This window comes from Oncorhynchus masou, chromosome 28, assembly GCF_036934945.1.
Source record: "Oncorhynchus masou masou isolate Uvic2021 chromosome 28, UVic_Omas_1.1, whole genome shotgun sequence".
Taxonomy (NCBI): domain Eukaryota; kingdom Metazoa; phylum Chordata; class Actinopteri; order Salmoniformes; family Salmonidae; genus Oncorhynchus; species Oncorhynchus masou.
This window is the reverse complement of record NC_088239.1, coordinates 65,728,666-65,747,889: the sequence shown is the minus strand read 5'-3', so window position 1 is coordinate 65,747,889 and position 19,224 is coordinate 65,728,666. Positions and strand designations below refer to the sequence as shown.

The window sequence follows — 19,224 nt, the reverse complement described above, 5'->3', positions numbered from 1 at the left end:
TCACTGGTCACCATAGCAGCACCCACTCGAAGCTCTCGCTCCAGCTGGTATATCCTACTGGTCACCCCCAAAGCCAATTCCTCCTTTGGTCGTCTTTCCTTCCAGTTCTCTGCTGCCCATGACTGGAACGAATTGCAAAAATCACTGAAGCTGGAGACTCACATCTCCCTCACTAGCTTTAAGCACCAGCTGTCAGAGCAGTTTACAGATCACTGCACCTGTACATAGCCTATCTGTAAACAGCCCATCCAATTATCTACCTACCTCATCCACATACTGGTATTTTATTTATTTATTTTGTTCCTTTGCACCCCAGTATCTCTACCTGCACATTCATCTTCTGCCGATCTACCATTCCAGTGTTTAATTGCTGTATTGTAATTACTTCGCCACCATGGCCTATTTATTTCCTTAACTTACCTCATTTGCACTCACTGTATATAGACTTCTTGTTTTCTTTTGTTCTACTGTATTATTGCCTGTATGTTTTGTTTATTCCATGTGTAACTCTGTGTTGTTGTATGTGTCGAATTGCTACGCTTTGTCTTGGCCAGGTCGCAGTTGCAAATGAGAACTTGTTCTCAACTAGCCTACCTGGTTAAATAAAGGTGAAATAAAAAATAAATAAATAAACACAGTCAGGAAGCAAAAACAAATAAACAGTATTTGGTTAGGAACGTCTTCCTTTCTATAATTTGAAAATAGTAATTTCTCCTCCATCAAAATAATTTTTTACTCTATGTAATTTTAAATGTTGTACCCACATGGTAGTTCTGATGCACATTTCCGTGTAGGGTTGAAATGTATAGCTGGTTTCCCTTTCATAACCAACTGTTTTACCAGTACACTGATTCATTTTATTTTACAGTGTTTATATATACACAGCTCAAAAAAATAAATGGAACACTAAAATAACACATCCTAGATCTGAATGAATGAAATATTCTTATTAAATACTTTTTTCTTTACATATTTGAATGTGCTGACAACAAAATCACACAAAAAATATCAATGGAAATCAAATTTATCAACCCATGGAGTCACACTCAAAATTAAAGTTGAAAACCACACTACAGGCTGATCCAACTTTGATGTCCTTAAACAAGTCAAAATGAGGCTCAGTAGTGTGTGTGGCCTCCACGTGCCTTTATGACCTCCCTACAATGCCTGGGCATGCTCCTGATGAGGTGGCGAATGGTCTCCTGCGGGATCTTCTCCCAGACCTCATGGACTAAAGCATGCGCCAACTCCTGGACAGTCTGTGGTGCAACGTGGCGTTGGTGGATGGAGCGATACATGATGTCCCAGATATGCTCAATTGGATTCAGGTCTGGGGAACGGGCGGGCCAGTCCATAGCATCAATGCCTTCCTCTTGCAGGAACTGCTGACACACTCCAGCCACATGAGGTCTAACATTGTCTTGCATTAGGAGGAACCCAGGGCCAACTGCACCAGCATATGGTCTCACAAGGGGTCTGTCACGTGCTCAGTGTGAACCTGCTTTCATCTGTGAAGAATTTGCCAATCTTGGTGTTATCTGGCAAATGCCAAACATCCTGCACCTGTGGACGTCGGGCCCTCATACCACCCTCATGGAGTCTGTTTCTGACCGTTTGAGCAGACACATGCACATTTGTGGCCTGCTAGAGGTCATTTTGCAGGGCTCTGGCAGTGCTCCTCCTGCTCCTCCTTGCACAATGGCGGAGGTAGTGATCCTGCTGCTGCTGGGTTGTTGCCCTCCTACGGCCTCCTCCACGTCTCCTGATGTACTGGCCTGTCTCCTGGTAGCGCCTCCATGCTCTGGACACTACGCTGACAGACACAGCAAACCTTCTTGCCACAGCTCGCATTGATGTTCCATCCTGGATGAGCTGCACTACCTGAGCCACTTGTGTGGGTTGTAGACTCCGTCTCATGCTACCACTAGAGTGAAAGCACCGCCAGCATTCAAAAGTGACCAAAACATCAGCCAGGAAGCATAGGAACTGAGAAGTGGTCTGTAGTCACCACCTGCAGAACCACTCCTTTATTGGGGGTGACTTGCTAATTGCCTATAATTTCCACCTGTTGTCTATTCCATTTGCACAACAGCATGTGAAATTTGTCAATCAGTGTTGCTTCCTAAGTGGACAGTTTGATTTCACAGAAGTGTGATTGACATTGTGTTGTTTAAGTGTTCCCTTTATTTTTTTGAGCAGTATGTATGTATGTATGTATGTATGTGTGTGTGTGTGTGTGTGTGTGTGCGTGTATATATGTATATTATTATTTTTAGATATTTTTTTGCTTCCTGTTATGTTTATTTATTTATTTTAGCATGAATATGTTTTCTATCTCAGGATTGTGCCCTGGAATTACTTAACTCGTAACAGTGTCATATCATCCCATGGCTGCTTTTCTGCTTCAGCAGAGAAACACAACCCCTGTCTCTAACCAGAATACTTATTCTTCAACAAAAAGATCCCAATCGGAGATGTCCCCTACTCCTACAGGGTTACCCTGCTTCAACAGGATGTTCACCCTAGAATTACTTCTAGGACTTTCCCTATTCAGAAATAACTCTGCTACAACTAGGGGTGTCTTTTCTACAACAACAAACAACATAATGTGCACAACCTGTTCTTAGAACAGGATTTTCAATGTTTAAAAAAAAAATCAGTCTCACTCTGAATTTATCTGTCCGGAATGACGTATCCACTCACTGACACTCCTGGCAGGTCCGAGGTGGGTCCCCCTCTGCTCCGTTTTAGTAGTCGGAGTGTGTGGTAACCTGAGCCACGTTTAACAAAGCCCCTGCGCGCAGTTTAACCTCGGTCTCCTGGGAGCAATCGGCAAGCGAAGTTAGTATCCCACCGCTGTCACCAATTTATTGTGGAATATCTAATCAAAAGGAAGAGAGTGTGTAGATTCTTTCAAACAACACTTTATCATGAGATTAGCAAAAATTGTGAGTCAAGGTAGAGCATCAGGTGCATAGTTGAAAGCTCAACGAACAGTGCTGGTTCAATGCTTTTATAGAGAAAATACATACAACCCCTTTCTGTATACGTGGCAGTCAGCCGATTAGTGTGAAAAAGGTCATTCGTTGTCTGTGTAAATTTAAGATAGCACAAGGTTGATAGCCCAAGGGCTCAACTGTCTATTCACAACAACAACCACTATATTGTACTCCTTTCTGCAAGGTTCCATACATGTGACTTTTTTTAGATGGTAAACCCACGGGATTTCACATGCTGCAGTTGCACCCAAACGTTTCTTAGCTGTAAGCCTAGTCTTATGACTAAGTCACACCAAGACAAGTTTCTATCAGGTTAGAAAAACACTAGCATATAACAAGAGACTTCTTTAAGCAGTAAAACACGGGATAGCATGACTAATTATGTAAGTTTCCACGGCACTCCATTAATCAGTTAGCAGAAGGAATTGGGTATGCCGATTTCCCATTTAAGGTGGAGCTTCAGGTGCTTACTAATTTGGGGATAAAGGTCACACGCTCATTCAAGGCTCTGTTTAAACAACTGAAAAACACTCCTGGGGCGCATTAAGCAGGATTTCATAAGGTGGTATATCTAAATGTGTTTATTGGGTTTCTACATTTGAAAACAAGGATGGTCCAACTTGGGCCATCATTGAGTTACTGTCAAGCCTTCCAACTTCTCCTGTCTTGCTCTTGTGCTCCTCGATACCCATGAACATTGGCGCCCATGTTTTGAATCCCATATTCAAGAACTCCCTTAAAGTCTGGTCCCAATTCCGAAATCACTTTAGCCTTAAACAAGCAAGCGGCTTCTCCCCATGAACATCTAATCATCTCTTCCGAGCATCACAGATTGACACGGCATTCCAGTTGTGGCATAGGAATGGTCTGGTGTTTTTTTGTGACCCACATCCATCTCATTCGATACTCTTGAGGGTTGACCATAATATTCCCAATACCCACTTTCAGATACCTGCAAACTCGCAGCTTTGCCAAAAAACATTTCCCTTCATTTCCACTGGAGCCTACTAAGTGTCCAGTCGAGAGGTGCTTAGATCTTAACCCATATCTGAAGGGCACAATCTCCAGATTATACAACATAATACAGAACATTAATCCACCTCCTTGGCAAATACAACATCTACATGGGAGCAAGACATTGGTGGTGAGCTACCCGATGATATATGGCAACACAGTATTGAGTGTATCCACACATAATTTTGCACAAGGCATGGATGGGCTCATTCAGTTGAAGGTTTTGCACCGTCTCCATTACGCAAATAACAGATTGGCAAAAATATGTCTAAATGTTGACCTCAAGTGTTTGAGATGCCACCGTAGTCCAGCGACTGTGGGACTCGTGTTAGTCATGCCAATATTTGAGTGGCTTCTGGGACTCCATTTTTCCGGGGGGAGGCATTCTTACATATGTGGATTACAACTGTTAACCCAAACCTGTTCACTCCTTTTTACTACCACACATCTGCTAGCACGCCACCTTGTCCTCTTCCACTGGAAAAAGCAACGCCTCCCTCCTTTATGCAGTGGGTTAAGGAGGTGATGTCATCTTTGCCACTGGAGAAGGTCAGGTTCACTGCATGGGTCCCCATTAATACAATATGTGGAGGGATGGGAGGGAGGGGTAGAGGGGTGGGAGGGGTGGACATTTCACATACATTTTTTTAAACATTTTCCATAAACTCATCTTCAAAACACTCTCCTGCAACCCGGCTCACCAATTTATATTTATAAAAAGTATTATTTACCTCAAATCTGTAATCCTCCAAGAAGCTAGCCAGAAACTAGCCAGAAACTAGCCAGAAGCTAATCAGAAGCTAGTTCAGAAGCTAGTTAGCTTCTTTACTGGCAAATCGTTAGTATTCAGCTAACCACGGTTTGTGGTCATCAGCTATCCTTTAGCTCGAAAATCTATCGCCAGTTTTGTACGGTGCAGGGCAGCGCGGCTCTGAACGGAACATACCGGACCAATTTTCTCTCCATGTCCCTGGATTTCAACCACTAACTCTGGACATTCATTCAGTGAAGTAAAAGTAAAACAAAATGCATGCTCTTCAACCGATCGCTACCCGCACCTACCCGCCTGTCCAACATCACTACTCTGGACGGCTCTGACTTAGAATACGTGGACAACTACCAATACTTAGGTGTCTGGTTAGACTGTAAACTCTCCTTCCAGACCCGTATCAAACATCTCCAATCCAAAGTTAAATCCAGAATTGGCTTCCTATTTCGCAAACAAAGCATACTTCACTCATGCTGCCAAACATACCCTTGTAAAACTGACCATCCTACCAATCCTCGACTTTGGCGATGTCATTTACAAAATAGCCTCCAATACCCTACTCAACAAATTGGATGCAGTCTATCACAGTGCAATCCGTTTTGTCACCAAAGCCCCATATACTACCCACCATTGCGTCCTGTACGCTCTCGTTGGCTGGCCCTCGCTTCATACTCGTCGCCAAACCCACTGGCTCCATGTCATCTACAAGACCATGCTAGATAAAGTCCCCCCTTATCTCAGCTCGCTGGTCACCATAGCATCTCCCACCTGTAGCACACGCTCCAGCAGGTATATCCCTCTAGTCACCCCCAAAACCAATTCTTTCTTTGGCCGCCTCTCCTTCCAGTTCTCTGCTGCCAATGACTGGAACAAACTACAAAAATCTCTGAAACTGGAAACACTTATCTCCCTCACTAGCTTTAAGCACCAACTGTCAGAGCTGCTCACAGATTACTACAACTGTACATAGCCCACCTATAATTTAGCCCAAACAACTATCTCTTTCCCTACTGTATTTAACTAATTTATTTATTTTGCTTCTTTGCACCCCATTATTTTTTATTTCTACTTTGCACATTCTTCCATTGCAAATCTACCATTCCTGTGTTTTACTTGCTATATTGTATTTACTTTGCCACCATGGCCTTTTTTGCCTTTACCTCCCTTATCTCACCTCATTTGCTCACATCGTATATAAGACTTGTTTATACTGTATTATTGACTGTATGTTTGTTTTACTCCATGTGTAACTCTGTGTCGTTGTATGTGTCGAACTGCTTTGCTTTATCTTGGCCAGGTCGCAATTGTAAATTAACTTGTTCTCAACTTGCCTACCTGGTTAAATAAAGGTGAAATAAAAAAAAAGAGCATACATACATGAAGAATATTGCCCAGTCACGAGCATGCATACATGAAGAATATTGTCTAGTCACGAGCATGCATACATGAAGAATATTGTCTAGTCACGAGCATGCATACATGAAGAATATTGTCCAGTCACGAGCATGCATACATGAAGAATATTGTCTAGTCACGAGCATGCATACATGAAGAATATTGTCCAGTCACGAGCATGCATACATGAAGAATATTGTCCAGTCACGAGCATGCATACATGAAGAATATTGTCTAGTCACGAGCATGCATACATGAAGAATATTGTCCAGTCACGAGCATGCATACATGAAGAATATTGTCTAGTCACGAGCATGCATACATGAAGAATATTGTCTAGTCACGAGCATGCATACATGAAGAATATTGTCTAGTCACGAGCATGCATACATGAAGAATATTGTCTAGTCACGAGCATGCATACATGAAGAATATTGTCCAGTCACGAGCATGCATACATGAAGAATATTGTCCAGTCACGAGCATGCATACATGAAGAATATTGTCTAGTCACGAGCATGCATACATGAAGAATATTTCATGCAATCCTCTCATTGGCAGAATTGACATCTTTCAGTTACACAGTCTGATTGAGCTGATATGCCCTGCACTCTCACACAGCTCCCAGTCGGTCATTTCTGTCACTCGTCAAATCTTTTGAACTGATTCGATGCCAGGACACTTGACTTGTAACTAACTTCAACTAGAAACAATGTTTACTCTTACTTTCATGTAAGGTATTTTTGCTTTGATCACATCAGAAGATCTATTATTCATTCCTCTGTGTCGCTGCTCTCGAGCCACAGTCCACAAATGCGAGTTGTGGTTGCTTTTTTCCTATGTGGAAAAACAAAATATATTAGTTTAGTAGGACTACAGTAATACTTCTGGCATTTTTGTCAAGCTCAAATGCTTACTCACCCCCCTTGAAAGTTACGATGGGGAGAAAATCAGAGCTGTAAATTGTTTAACCTGTAGGATTTTATAGCCTATATTGTTAATTATAACTGCAATCTGCCACAATATCAATGTTGCCAGCTAAGGTATACCAGGAGATAGTAGGCCTAGTTGGACAATGCTGTCTGAATGTCCACATGATGGAAGTTAGAGGTAGCCTAAAGTTAGCCTAAATATTAATTGTTTAATAGAAAAAATGCCCTGACCATTGTGACTAAAATGGCTGTGACTAAAACTAGACTAAAATTGTCCCGAGTTTTAGTCGACTGATAATCACTAACAATAACAAGGAATGAAATAACTCAAATTTATTTTTAGACTAAAACTAAAATAGCGACCAAAATGAACGTCTCCATTCACAAAAACCTGCAATGAACAAAGCAGCATTGCAATAAGCATGGATTAAATATATTGTATTCAGTCTGAAATCAGATGGGGTGTCTTATATTTGATATCATATCTGTTCAAGAGTCAGTCCCTCTCTCTTAATTCATTGAAACCAAATCCATGATGTCACTACTTCCACTAGGTGCAGTAATTCCATCCAGCCACCAGAGGGTGCTCCAGTCCAACAGAACAGTCCCCCCCAATCTTTAGCCATCTCTCCCCTCAGCTTAGCTCATTCACCAATGAAATGCTTTGTTAGCACCCACTTAAACCCACATCCTTAGACTCTCCCAGGTAACTTCCCATTTAGAAAGGCATTCTCCCACTGATGCTGGTGTCACCTTAATTTGCTTTCTACGGTTAAGTTATTTTTTCTAGATTAGCTTGAATGGCATTCTCCAACTCCAGTGTTTAAAGCAGCCCAGCCCATCACAAATACAGCATCTCCTTCCCCTATTAGGATAATAGACAGCGCATACTCTTCAGAAAGTCACCGTAAATACATAGCTAAATGCTCTTTATCAAGGCTGTTTAAATGTCAATTGTGCACGTGCTGAAGTTAGCATATAGAATGCCCTGTACATTTAAAACATTTTAGCAGACACTTTTATCCAAAGCGACTTAATCATGTGGGCATACATGTTTTACATATGGGTGGTTCCAGGAATTGAACCCACTATTCTGGCGTTGTAAGCACCATGCTCTACCAACTGAGTTACAGAGGACCACATACAGGCCATACACGCTCTTCCCCCTCTCAATTATGTATTCATTGCATACATTTCTCATTATATAAACAAATCTGTAGCACTAAGGCCAGTGGGGGCTGGAGAGCCCAAGACCAGATGCATAGCATATTTGGCTTCATTCACTAACGAAGATAGATGATTTCTCCCCATTGTAACACATTCTCACTGAGGCTGGCTGGCTGGCTGGCTGGCTGGGGGACAGAGAGAGATAGAGGGCACAGTCACAGAAGTGCTAGTGCTGTGATTAAAAAAAGAGGAATTCTAATGTATTTTCAGGGGTATTTTTGTGTTATGATTGTTATTAATAATTTCAGAGTTTTTATATCATATTTATTGTCGGTTTAGTCTCTTTGCTTTTTGTTGGTGATCTATCATATTGCCTTTGGTCTTTAATTCAAAGTGTAAGCCTATTTGGATTTATTCACTCTCAGGAGTGTCATAACAATCACTTCTGGATATATTTGACATGCGTCTTACATTACCTGCTTTATGACTGTTGATCCCACAGCAGTATTTCAAGTGCATTTGATGTGTGTGTCACAAAATGCTCTTTGCAGACTTAGCAGTTTTCCCCTAGAGGAGTAGTAAAAGTAAACACCTAACCTGATATTTCCATTCACGCTCAGATTTAGAATTTCAGATCTGCCGTAACTAGACTCCTTTACATGGTGTGATTCGCCTAAATGAGGGAATGTATAAAGCTGAGGTGACAGACATGCGGCTCGGTAGCCGTTTATGGCCTACCATCCATACCCAAATTGTACTCTAAAACTAGCCTTGATTATTCTAGGTGATTGGGTGTTGCAAAAATTTTAATTCTCAGAAGAAACAAAAGTGAATTCCCAGTTGTGCTTTTAAGTCAATGGGGTATTTTGATGTAAGTAGTATAAATCTGTATAGGTGTAAAAAATATAATACACTTTTAGTTATTGAGCCAATAAGTGGCCTTCCTTGACGTTGGTCTGAACAGTGATGGCCCCTTTAGGCTAAATGTGTGTGACACCCCTGGTTAAAGAGGGGATGGTATAAACAGAGAATGAGAAGAGAAGGGCTGTTGCGAGAGAAACAACACAGGAGGTTGTGCAGCTGTTTTACTGTGATGGATCTATTATCCAGCCATTACAAGATAAATGATCGATCCCTCCCATCCCACCCCCCTGCCCCACCCCCTGCAAAATTGAAATGAGAACAGAGATGTGTGTGGTATGATTAGGGGCTAGGTGGGATACCCATTAATTTAAGAGAAAAGGCGAGGGAGGAGAGAGAATGCAAGGAGGGTAGGCCCACCGACCCTGCGCCATGCCATCAATCAAGGCGTTGTCTCTGGTGTGATGACCCAGCACTTGCTGCCTCCCTGGCACCTCCCTGGCACCTCCCTGGCACCTCCCTGGCACCCTAATTAGAATTCATGACAAAATAGATGCAAGGAAACGGTTTGGGCCCTTCATAATTTTATAGGAAATGTATTATTAGAGGAACCATTTGCTTAGTGTGATTTTTCCATTACTGGCTTGTCACGCAGTGTAGATAATATGTTGGTGGATGAGGGAGGGAGGGTGAAGAAGGGGCAAGGAAGGAGGGAGGGTGAAGGGGAGAGGAAGGAGGGAGGATGGGTGCCAGCTCCATAGATTGGGGTGTCAGTTTTGTTGATGGTGCATGTAGTTTACCTTGGTGCTGTGTCTAATGGGGGTAGTTGAGAAAGGGGGAGGGAGCACAACAGGCCTGAGATACCAGGAACATCAGTGTATCCACTGATACACACACACTTACACTCGCAAAGTTCCTGTTCAAGTCCTGACAGTACTTTACTCCAACATGAGGTCTCTAAACTAGATGAAGTTTGCAGAGTTGGAATTTTACATCCAGCATCTGTTAGTTCTGAGACCAAGCACACTGTGCAAAACAATTAAAAACCACACACTACCCAATTAGGCCGCTTTCCAATTATAAACCACAAGCTCTGTTAAACTCTGCTTATGAGTTTTCTTATTGCCTGTGGATTTCCTAATTGCTTGCTAAACTGAGTGCTTAAACAATGTTACGTTCCTTGCCTCTGTTTTGATTCATTTCGTCCATATGGTTGTTTTTGTACACAACAGCTTGTTTTTGGTTGAAGAACGTACTTGTGGTTGCAAAGTTCGGCTGCTCCCAAACATGCATTTTGTCTCACACACCTTTCTATTTAAGTGATAATGCCCAGGAAGCTGGGTTTCGGAGGATATATTGTCATGGGTGTTAGGCCCGAGATGAACTCGAGGGCCGGCACGAATGGGTTACCAACATATTCAAATTATTTTTATGAATTGATTCATACTATTTCATCTTTCCACAATATATAGTACCAACACAAATCTAGGGTTGCTTGCCAAGTCGGTTGGCTAATCGTTCTATCAGTTCGGTTGTCAGAGACGTGACCCAGTCGTTAGTTTTAAATGTTCTTATCCCTGGCTTGCTAACTTGTCAACTAAGGCTAACTTACAGTGCAGCCAGAATAACAGCAAAGTATCTGCATTTGCCTTTGTTTAAGCTGTTTTCTAGTGACATTTATTTGGAGACATCCATAACAATAAGCTAATGATGTGTAATTTCCCCTGGCAAAGAAAATGTGATCTCTCCTCAGGACAGAGGAGCTAGCCAACAACACAGCTAACACAATCACTTCAAACGGAAGCTGGAAAGACCACAAACTAGCTGCATTTTGTTTCATTTGAACTGTTTTCTATTGAAATGACTTTGTATATATCCATAAAATGATGCTAATTCATGATTTTGACTGGCTGAGAAAATCTGCCTGCCTGTCTGTCTCTTCCCGACCCCTTTACATTCATTACTATGGGACAGCCGGAGATAGAATTTCAATATTGAAACAATGTTGCCAATGTCAGAGAGACAGACAGGGTTTATACACATCTCCGTTATTGAAAACCAATTGCTAGTCTAAAGGAAATGGGCAATAATATCTACATGCTTTTTACAATGGAGTTCAAGTTTATACAATTTCTGGTTGGGCTGATGAGACAGTGGATTGCGCAGTGAGATGTAACAGCATAAATAGGCATTTCAACATCATAGCTTTAGCCGGTGGTAACTTGTGGCATAGACAATGGCTGGAATGCGATTTTGACCAATCAGCATCCAGGGTAAGACACACCTATTGTATAAAGTTTTAAGTCATGTAGCAGCCTACTCTCTCTAAAGCTGTCCAGATTGTTGAATGATTAACACTTTGCTTTCTAGCTACCCAGTTGTAAGAGGGCCTCAAACATACACACACAAACACATACACAATCAACACAGCTGCATGGCGAGGCTGATGGGTAAATGTACAGGGTTTCCGCAGTGGCCACCAGGGTCCCGTCTGTTGTAATGAGAGAGACCGAATTCTGCTCCATATCTCCTTCCTTCTCCCCCTCGTCTCTCTGTGTTGGAACTGTTTGCATATTAATACATAGCCATGTCAATCAGCCAGCCAGTCAGCCAGCCAGTCAGCCAGCCAGCCAGTCAGCTAGTCAGCCAGCCAGTAGCACTATAGGGATAGAACATGGACCAGACAAATGGATTTTTTTTCTCACAATAAAATGTACTTGATTGCCCCCCTCCCCTTCCTCTCTCCTTCCATCCCCCGCTTTCCCCTTTCTCTTGTCTCATGAATAGAACATTCAATTAGTTATGAGCTGAAATAATAATTATGAGAAATGTTAGTGATGGATTTATTTGATTTATTTTTATTTAACTAGGCAAGTCATAAGAACAAATTCTTATTTACTACAATGCTGGGCCAATTGTGCGCCGCCACATGGGACTCCCAATCACGGCCGGGTTTGTGATGCAGCCTGGAATCGAACCAGGTTATCTAGTGATGCCTCTAGCACTGCCTTAGACCACTCTGCTACTCGGGAGCCCATGGCAATGAAAAGTTAGATTAGTTTAGTGAAGACTTAAAATGCTGTAATTTTCTACCCAGTTATTCTCCTGTGTGGTGCCTGAGTTTTTGTTTATTATAATCTAACTGTACATCCTCATTATTTCTGTTAGATCATGAAGTACAGTCTTTCTAACCAAGTTGGCTTATGATGTGCGCAGGCTAGAGCATTGGTCTCCAACGCCGATTCTGGAGTTAATGAGGCTTTTGCTCCAGCCCTACAGTAACACACCTCTCTCTCCTCCTGCCCTCTAGTTGGTAGCAGGCAGCGTTGTGATGGCCTTTGAGGAGGTGTGTCCGGACCGTATTGACCTGATCCATAAGAACTACCGTAAACTCTGTAACCTGCTAGTTGACGTGGAGGAGTGGGGTCAGGTGGTCATCATCTCCATGTTGACACGCTACGCCAGGACACAGTTCACCAGCCCCTGGAAAGAGGTGAGAGATGAAGGGGAGGGGAAGCAAAGGGGAAACATGGTTTATAAGATTGTACAAGAACAGTGTGAGATGTGGTGTGATCATTTAAAGTGGAACTCAGCAGTTAAAACAGTAACAAAGCGTTTTCCCTGTTTCTGTAGAAAGCTGAGCGATGGGGCTGGAGACATGTAACCACTCTCAAATTCATTGACTGCTATGTATGCAAGGACTGACAATCCATGATATCAAAATTATACTTTTTGTTTACAAATATTGGAGTAACAGGCTTATATTTTGGAGTGAGCTTCTATATTGGAGTAACAGGCTTATATTTTGGAGTGAGCTTATGTATTGGAGTAACAGGCTTATATTTTGGAGTGAGCTTATGTATTGGAGTAACAGGCTTATATTTTGGAGTGAGCTTATTTATTGGAGTAACAGGCTTATATTTTGGAGTGAGCTTATTTATTGGAGTAACAGGCTTATATTTTGGAGTGAGCTTATTTATTGGAGTAACAGGCTTATATTTTGGAGTGAGCTTATTTATTGGAGTAACAGGCTTATATTTTGGAGTGAGCTTATTTATTGGAGCAACAGGCTTATATTTTGGAGTGAGCTTATTTATTGGAGTAACAGGCTTATATTTTGGAGTGAGCTTATTTATTGGAGTAACAGGCTTATATTTTGGAGTGAGCTTATTTATTGGAGTAACAGGCTTATATTTTGCATTCAACGACAGTTGAACTAAGCTCATGAGGCATTTATAAGTTATATTCTTCAAGAATAAATGGGTACAAATAATTAAGTCCAAAAATGTATGTAGCAACTGCAGATTGTCCCTTTAAATAATGGCTTGTCTTGAATGTCTCTTTAAAGCCAACCAGGACATGTCTCAGGTAAATGACCAATAGACATCATCATCACTAAAGTAATAAAGAAATAATTTCTTCAGTATGATGAGTCAAATATAACCTACAGTAAATAAATCACAAAGTTAGACATTTTGTCTACTGGGAGACATTTTGTCTACTGGGAGACATTTTGTCTACTGGGAGACATTTGTAAGTATGTATGTGTTGGTAATGTAAGTCTATAGTCAGTTATTTTTCACCCAGCATTGCAGTTATTGTGTGAACATGAGGATTTGAAAGGGAACCCCTACACACAACGTGTCCTCAGTGGCTGTTTATTGTTATAACTTTACCAAGGTTGAAAGGCAAAAAATGTGCAATTAGCACAGTAAAAAAACTAGTGATATTTTGTGAGCACAGTGTGCAAAGTTTTGTTACCTGTTGTACAGGTGTCCAGCTCATCTTCAAGCAACATCTAGATGTGTGTGTGCGTCTGGCTTTGAAAATTATGAGTTGACACCTGGTGGTAAAGATGTGGCTGATGTGCTATCAGATTGATGTTTATGGTGGTTGTGCGTGTGCTGTGTTTCACAGTGAAAGTAAATGTGTGTGCTGTGAATGTGTGTGTGTTTCAGGACGGTGTGTTTGATGAGTACAATGAGAGGGCGTTCTATGAGTCTGATGAGGAAAAGACTAGAGATGAGGCTGAGGCCAAGCCCTACATGATGGACCCTGACCACAGACTCCTGCTCAGGAACACCAAGCCTCTACTACAGAGCAGAAACACTGCCGTGAGTCAAACACCACACATACACGCACACACGTAGAAATATACACATACACAGAAGTAAGTGGTGTGTCTGCTCTTCAACCTGCTGTGAGGGATACAGGCAGCCTTGATGAAGGCGTCTGAGTGTGTGGTTCAGTTCTCACTCCTTCCTCAATGCTGTCTCTGGAACCAAGGCTACGCCGTGCCACCACTGATTCTGCTGCTGCTACACAGGAACACACCCATCGTGTAACACACACACACATTGTGAGCAGAGCTCCATCACCCAGGAGACTCAAGGTCTGTGTGGCAGTGTAGGAGCAGGAGGAAAAATGGTCCCAAATGAGTGTGTTGATTACAATGTGACATGTTATGTCTTTACCAGAGAAAACACACTGCGGCCCTCCATCTTACCGACACTTACCGTCACTTCTTCCAAATGTGACTCCTCAGTCCTTACTCCGGCTATCTGTTACCTTCTAAATGACATGTCTCATTTTAAAACACATGGCACTTTACTTACTTTGCTGTTTGATATATGGAGCTTTAAAGTGCTTTGTGTCCTGAGTGAAGAGAGACTCATCCTAAATAAGAAGAGTGGGAACAGTATGACTGGAGTTGAAAAACACTGTCTGTATTTGAGGTGTTGCTAAGCGGCCATGTTGGATGTGTCTGTTGTCTGTTGTTCTCGGTCTGTCAGGTGGTGATGTCTGTAGCCCAGCTGTACTGGCACCTGGCTCCTAAAAACGAGGTCAGCATCGTCACCAAATCTCTGGTCAGACTGCTCAGAAGCCACAGGTAATCTCTATCCATTTTTCCCCCAAAAAATGTTCCTGAGGATTTACAATGGCTTAATATTTCCTCTCTCTCTCTTAGAGAGGTGCAATACATTGTGTTACAGAACATAGCCACCATGTCCATCCAGAGAAAGGTAAGGACTAGGGATGCAAATCTTGTTCCATTTTGTTGCTGACAGACCAACCCCCATTAACCAGTTAGCAAATAGTTATATTTATTCCAAACAGTAAAATGACTTGACCAACAAAAAATACTATGCATGGAAGGAACAGCCAATTTTCATTAAGAGTTTAAAAAAACTTGTGACAATAGCAAGCCTGTCTTCTCATTATTGAACATGCAACTACTGTAGTGAAGTAGAGAATGGAATAGATCGTTTTCAATATATGCAATTAGCAGGAAGACAGTGTTCTAAAAGACACCTGATGCAATCCATTTCATGTGACATCTCGGTTCGAAACTTAGAAAGAGAGCAAATGTAAATATGCTACAACTAGGCTGGGTTGTTAATATGACTAGGATTGTGCCTTTAGCTTCTGGTCAACGAAGGAAAGTTGATATGAAAACCAGTAGGACAGGAGAGAAAGGCTATGAAACTTTTTTGGTTGCTAGCTTAGCTGCTGTTGTTGGCTGCTTCATGCTGCTCCTCTCTCTCCCACTGCTGCCTGCAGCCTGCATCTGTGAGTTGCCTAGCAACTAGTCTCTGGCTTGCTTGCGGCTCAGCCGAGACAGCCATATCGGTTTAGTTATACAAATCTTTGGCCATATAGTTGACATGAGAAAGCTACTTTCTGACTCTATAAATCCACCTTACATTGCAAATGTCTGCAAAATAATTATTCTGATTGACCCAGACACTGTTCCTGTTTTGACTGGTGATTTTGGTAAATTCTGACACAATTTAATTCCACAAAATTATGCAAATTAACCTATAGACTGTTAAGGAGAGACTGGCTGCATCACTTATTTTATGAAGAAACATTGTGTTGAAAGTTCCAAATTGTTTGCATAGTCAACTTACACACGGCTCTGACACATACAATTACCCCACCAGACATGCCACCAGGAGTCTTTTCACAATACCCAAAATCCAGAACAAATTCAAGAAAGCATACAGTATTATATAGCTATTATTGCATGGAACTCGCCTCCATTTCATATTTCTCAAATGAACAGCAAACATGGTTTAAAAAAAACAGATAAAGCAACACCTCATGGCACAACGCCTCTCCCCTATTTGATCTAGATAGTTTGTATGTATTGATATGTAGCATGCGTGTGCTATTTTTAAATTGATTCAATTCTGTCCTTGAGCTGTTCTTGTCTATTAATGTTTTGTATTATGTCATGTTTCATGTTTTGTGTGGACCCCAGGAAGAGTAGCTGCTGCTTTCGCAACAGCTAATGGGGATCCTAATAAATACCAAAATACCAAGCATGACTGGTCAAATGTATTTTCAGTGGCTAACTGACTAACGGTTAACCATTAAAATCCCTAGTCAGGACAGACACCCTTACAGATGTAGGGTCTTAATTTGATTACTGCAGGAAATGTAGATGAGATTTGATTTAGATACATTCACTGAAAACACACGGTTACAGTGCGTTCAGAAAGAATTCCGATCCAGAATTTATGTACAGCCTTATTCTAGAATGGATTAAATAGTCCCCCCCCCCTCATAAATCTTCAAACAATACCCCATAATGACAAAGGAAAAACTGTTTTTTAGAAATGTATGAAATAAAAACTGAACTAACACATTTATATAAGTATTCAGACCCTTTACTCAGTACTTTGTTGAAGCACATTTGGCAGCGATTACAGGCTTGTGTCTTCTTGACACAACTGTATTTGGGGAGTTTCACCCATTCTTCTCTGCAGATCCTCTCAAGCTCTGTCAGGTTGGATGGGGAGCGTCGCTGCACAGCTATTTTCAGGTCTCTCCAGAGATGTTCGATCAAGCCCGGGCTTTGGCTAGGCCTCTCAATAACATTCAGAGACTTGTGCCGAAAGCCACCCCTGCGTTGTCTTGACTGTATGCTTAGGGTTGTTGTCCTGTTGGAGGGTGAACCTTCACCCCAGTCTGAGGTCCTGAGTGCTCTGGAGCAGGTTTTCATCAAGGATCTCTCTGTACTTTGCTCCGTTCATCTTTCCCGCAATCCTGACTAGTCTCCCAGTCCCTGCTTCTGAAAAACATTCCCACAGCATAATGCTGCCACCACCATGCTTCACCGTAGCGATGGTGCCAGGTTTGTCAGAGTGACCATCGGGTTCTTGGTCAACTCCCTGACCAAGGCCTTTCTCCGCCGATTGCTCAGTTTGGCCAGGCGGCCAGCTCTAGGGAGAGTCTTGGTGGTGCCAAACTTATTCCATTTAGGAATGATGGAGGCCACTGTGTTTGTTTGGGACATTCAATGCTGCAGACATTTTTTGGTACCCTTCCCCAGATCTGTACCTCGACACAATCCTGTCTCGGAGCTCTACGGACAATACCTTCGACTTCATGGCTTGGTTTTTGCTCTGACATGCACTGTCAACTGTGGGACTTTATATAGACAGGTGTGCCTTTCCAAATCATGTCCAATCTACTGAATTTACAACAGGTGGAATCCAATCAAGTTCTAGAAACATCTCAAGGATGATCAAGGGAAACAGCATGCACCTGAGCTCAATTATTGAGTATCATAGGTTTCTGAATACTTATTAGGTATTTGTTTTTTAAATTTTTAATACATTTTCAAAAATGTCTAAACCTGTTTTCACTATGTCATTATGGGGTATTGTGTGTAGATTGATGAGGGAAGAAAATAGAATAAGGCTGTAACAAAATGTGGAAAAGGGGAAGGGGTCTGAATACTGTCTGAGTGCACTGTATATTAACAGTATTGCACTTTTCATGTAACCTACATATGGCCAGCTAATAGCCTAACCACCAATCAAGCAACATTATGGATTAAATGTTAAAATCCTGTTGCTGCAGGATTATATTGATGTGACTATCTAGGTCAAATTAAGATCCTACATCTGTAGTAGTAGGTCCTTTTAGATGTAGTCTAGCGTGCATAGATGTATTGGCACACTGTATGTTCTGAACTGTATGTTTTGGTGTTGTCTCACTAGGGCATGTTTGAACCTTACATGAAGAGTTTTTATGTGAGATCCACCGATGCCACTCACATCAAATCACTCAAGGTAAGCGCCCTCATGATGACCTAGTTAATGAAAAAGTAAACTGTGAGATGAGTTCAAGTGTGTGATCAGATCTGTCTCGACTCCCCAGCTGGAGATCTTGACCAGCCTGGCCAACGAAGCCAACATCTCCACCATCCTTAGAGAGTTCCAGGTAAGTTTTTCTCTCCTCGTTCTATTTTTTTCTCTTTTTCTTTCTCGCTCTCTTTTACTCTTTTTTACATTCAAACCCTTTACCCATCTCTGGCACATGTATTTATTGCCTTTTACAGTGAATGGCTCAAACTTGTGCTTTGGTTTTTCCAGACCTATGTGAAGAGCCAGGACAAGCAGTTTGCTGCCGGTACCATCCAGGCCATAGGCAGGTGTGCCACCAACATCTCTGAGGTCACAGACATCTGCCTCAATGGACTGGTGCTGCTGCTCTCCAACAGAGACGGTATGGGGGAGGGATCCAGTCCATTGGTTTATTGATTGATCGACTGATTGGTTCTTTGTCCAGCGTCTTTCCAAAGTTTGATGTGTGTGAAATCCTCTTGTAGGTATTGTTTTAAATGTAACTATATGAAGTCATTACAGAGACGGTGGTCGCGGAGAGTGTGGTGGTGATCAGGAAGCTGCTCCAGATCCAGCCCACCCAGCACAGTGATATCATCAAACACATGGCCAAACTCTTTGACAACATCACTGTACGTCTACCACTATTTGAACATTTGTGTGTCTGTGTCCGATTGTTTATTTCATGAGACTGAGCTTGTGTGAGTTGGAACATTTAATTGTGTGCACAATCTTAACATAGAGTAACCTGTGCTGATGGCGCGAGCCAGCATCCTGTGGCTGATGGGAGAGTACAGTGAGGACTAACCCCTCTGTGTCTCCAGGTGCCGATGGCGCGGGCCAGCATCCTGTGGCTGATGGGAGAGTACAGTGAGGACTAACCCCTCTGTGTCTCCAGGTGCCGATGGCGCGGGCCAGCATCCTGTGGCTGATGGGAGAGTACAGTGAGG

The 19,224-nt window shown here is 42.1% G+C and overlaps 1 protein-coding gene across 4 annotated transcripts in view; it reads left to right on the top strand.

Annotated features, from left to right (window-relative positions):
* Positions 1-19,224, top strand: part of LOC135518094 (AP-3 complex subunit beta-1-like) — a 100,875-nt gene that overhangs the window by 23,797 nt on the left and 57,854 nt on the right. For all 4 annotated transcript variants that reach the window (XM_064942981.1, XM_064942982.1, XM_064942980.1 and 1 more), the window contains exons 7-14: positions 12,448-12,630; positions 14,096-14,251; positions 14,930-15,027; positions 15,106-15,160; positions 18,149-18,220; positions 18,309-18,371; positions 18,524-18,656; positions 18,797-18,906. In XM_064942981.1, the coding sequence (XP_064799053.1) occupies positions 12,448-12,630; positions 14,096-14,251; positions 14,930-15,027; positions 15,106-15,160; positions 18,149-18,220; positions 18,309-18,371; positions 18,524-18,656; positions 18,797-18,906 (870 nt within the window). The remainder of the gene's footprint in view (positions 1-12,447; positions 12,631-14,095; positions 14,252-14,929; positions 15,028-15,105; positions 15,161-18,148; positions 18,221-18,308; positions 18,372-18,523; positions 18,657-18,796; positions 18,907-19,224) is intronic.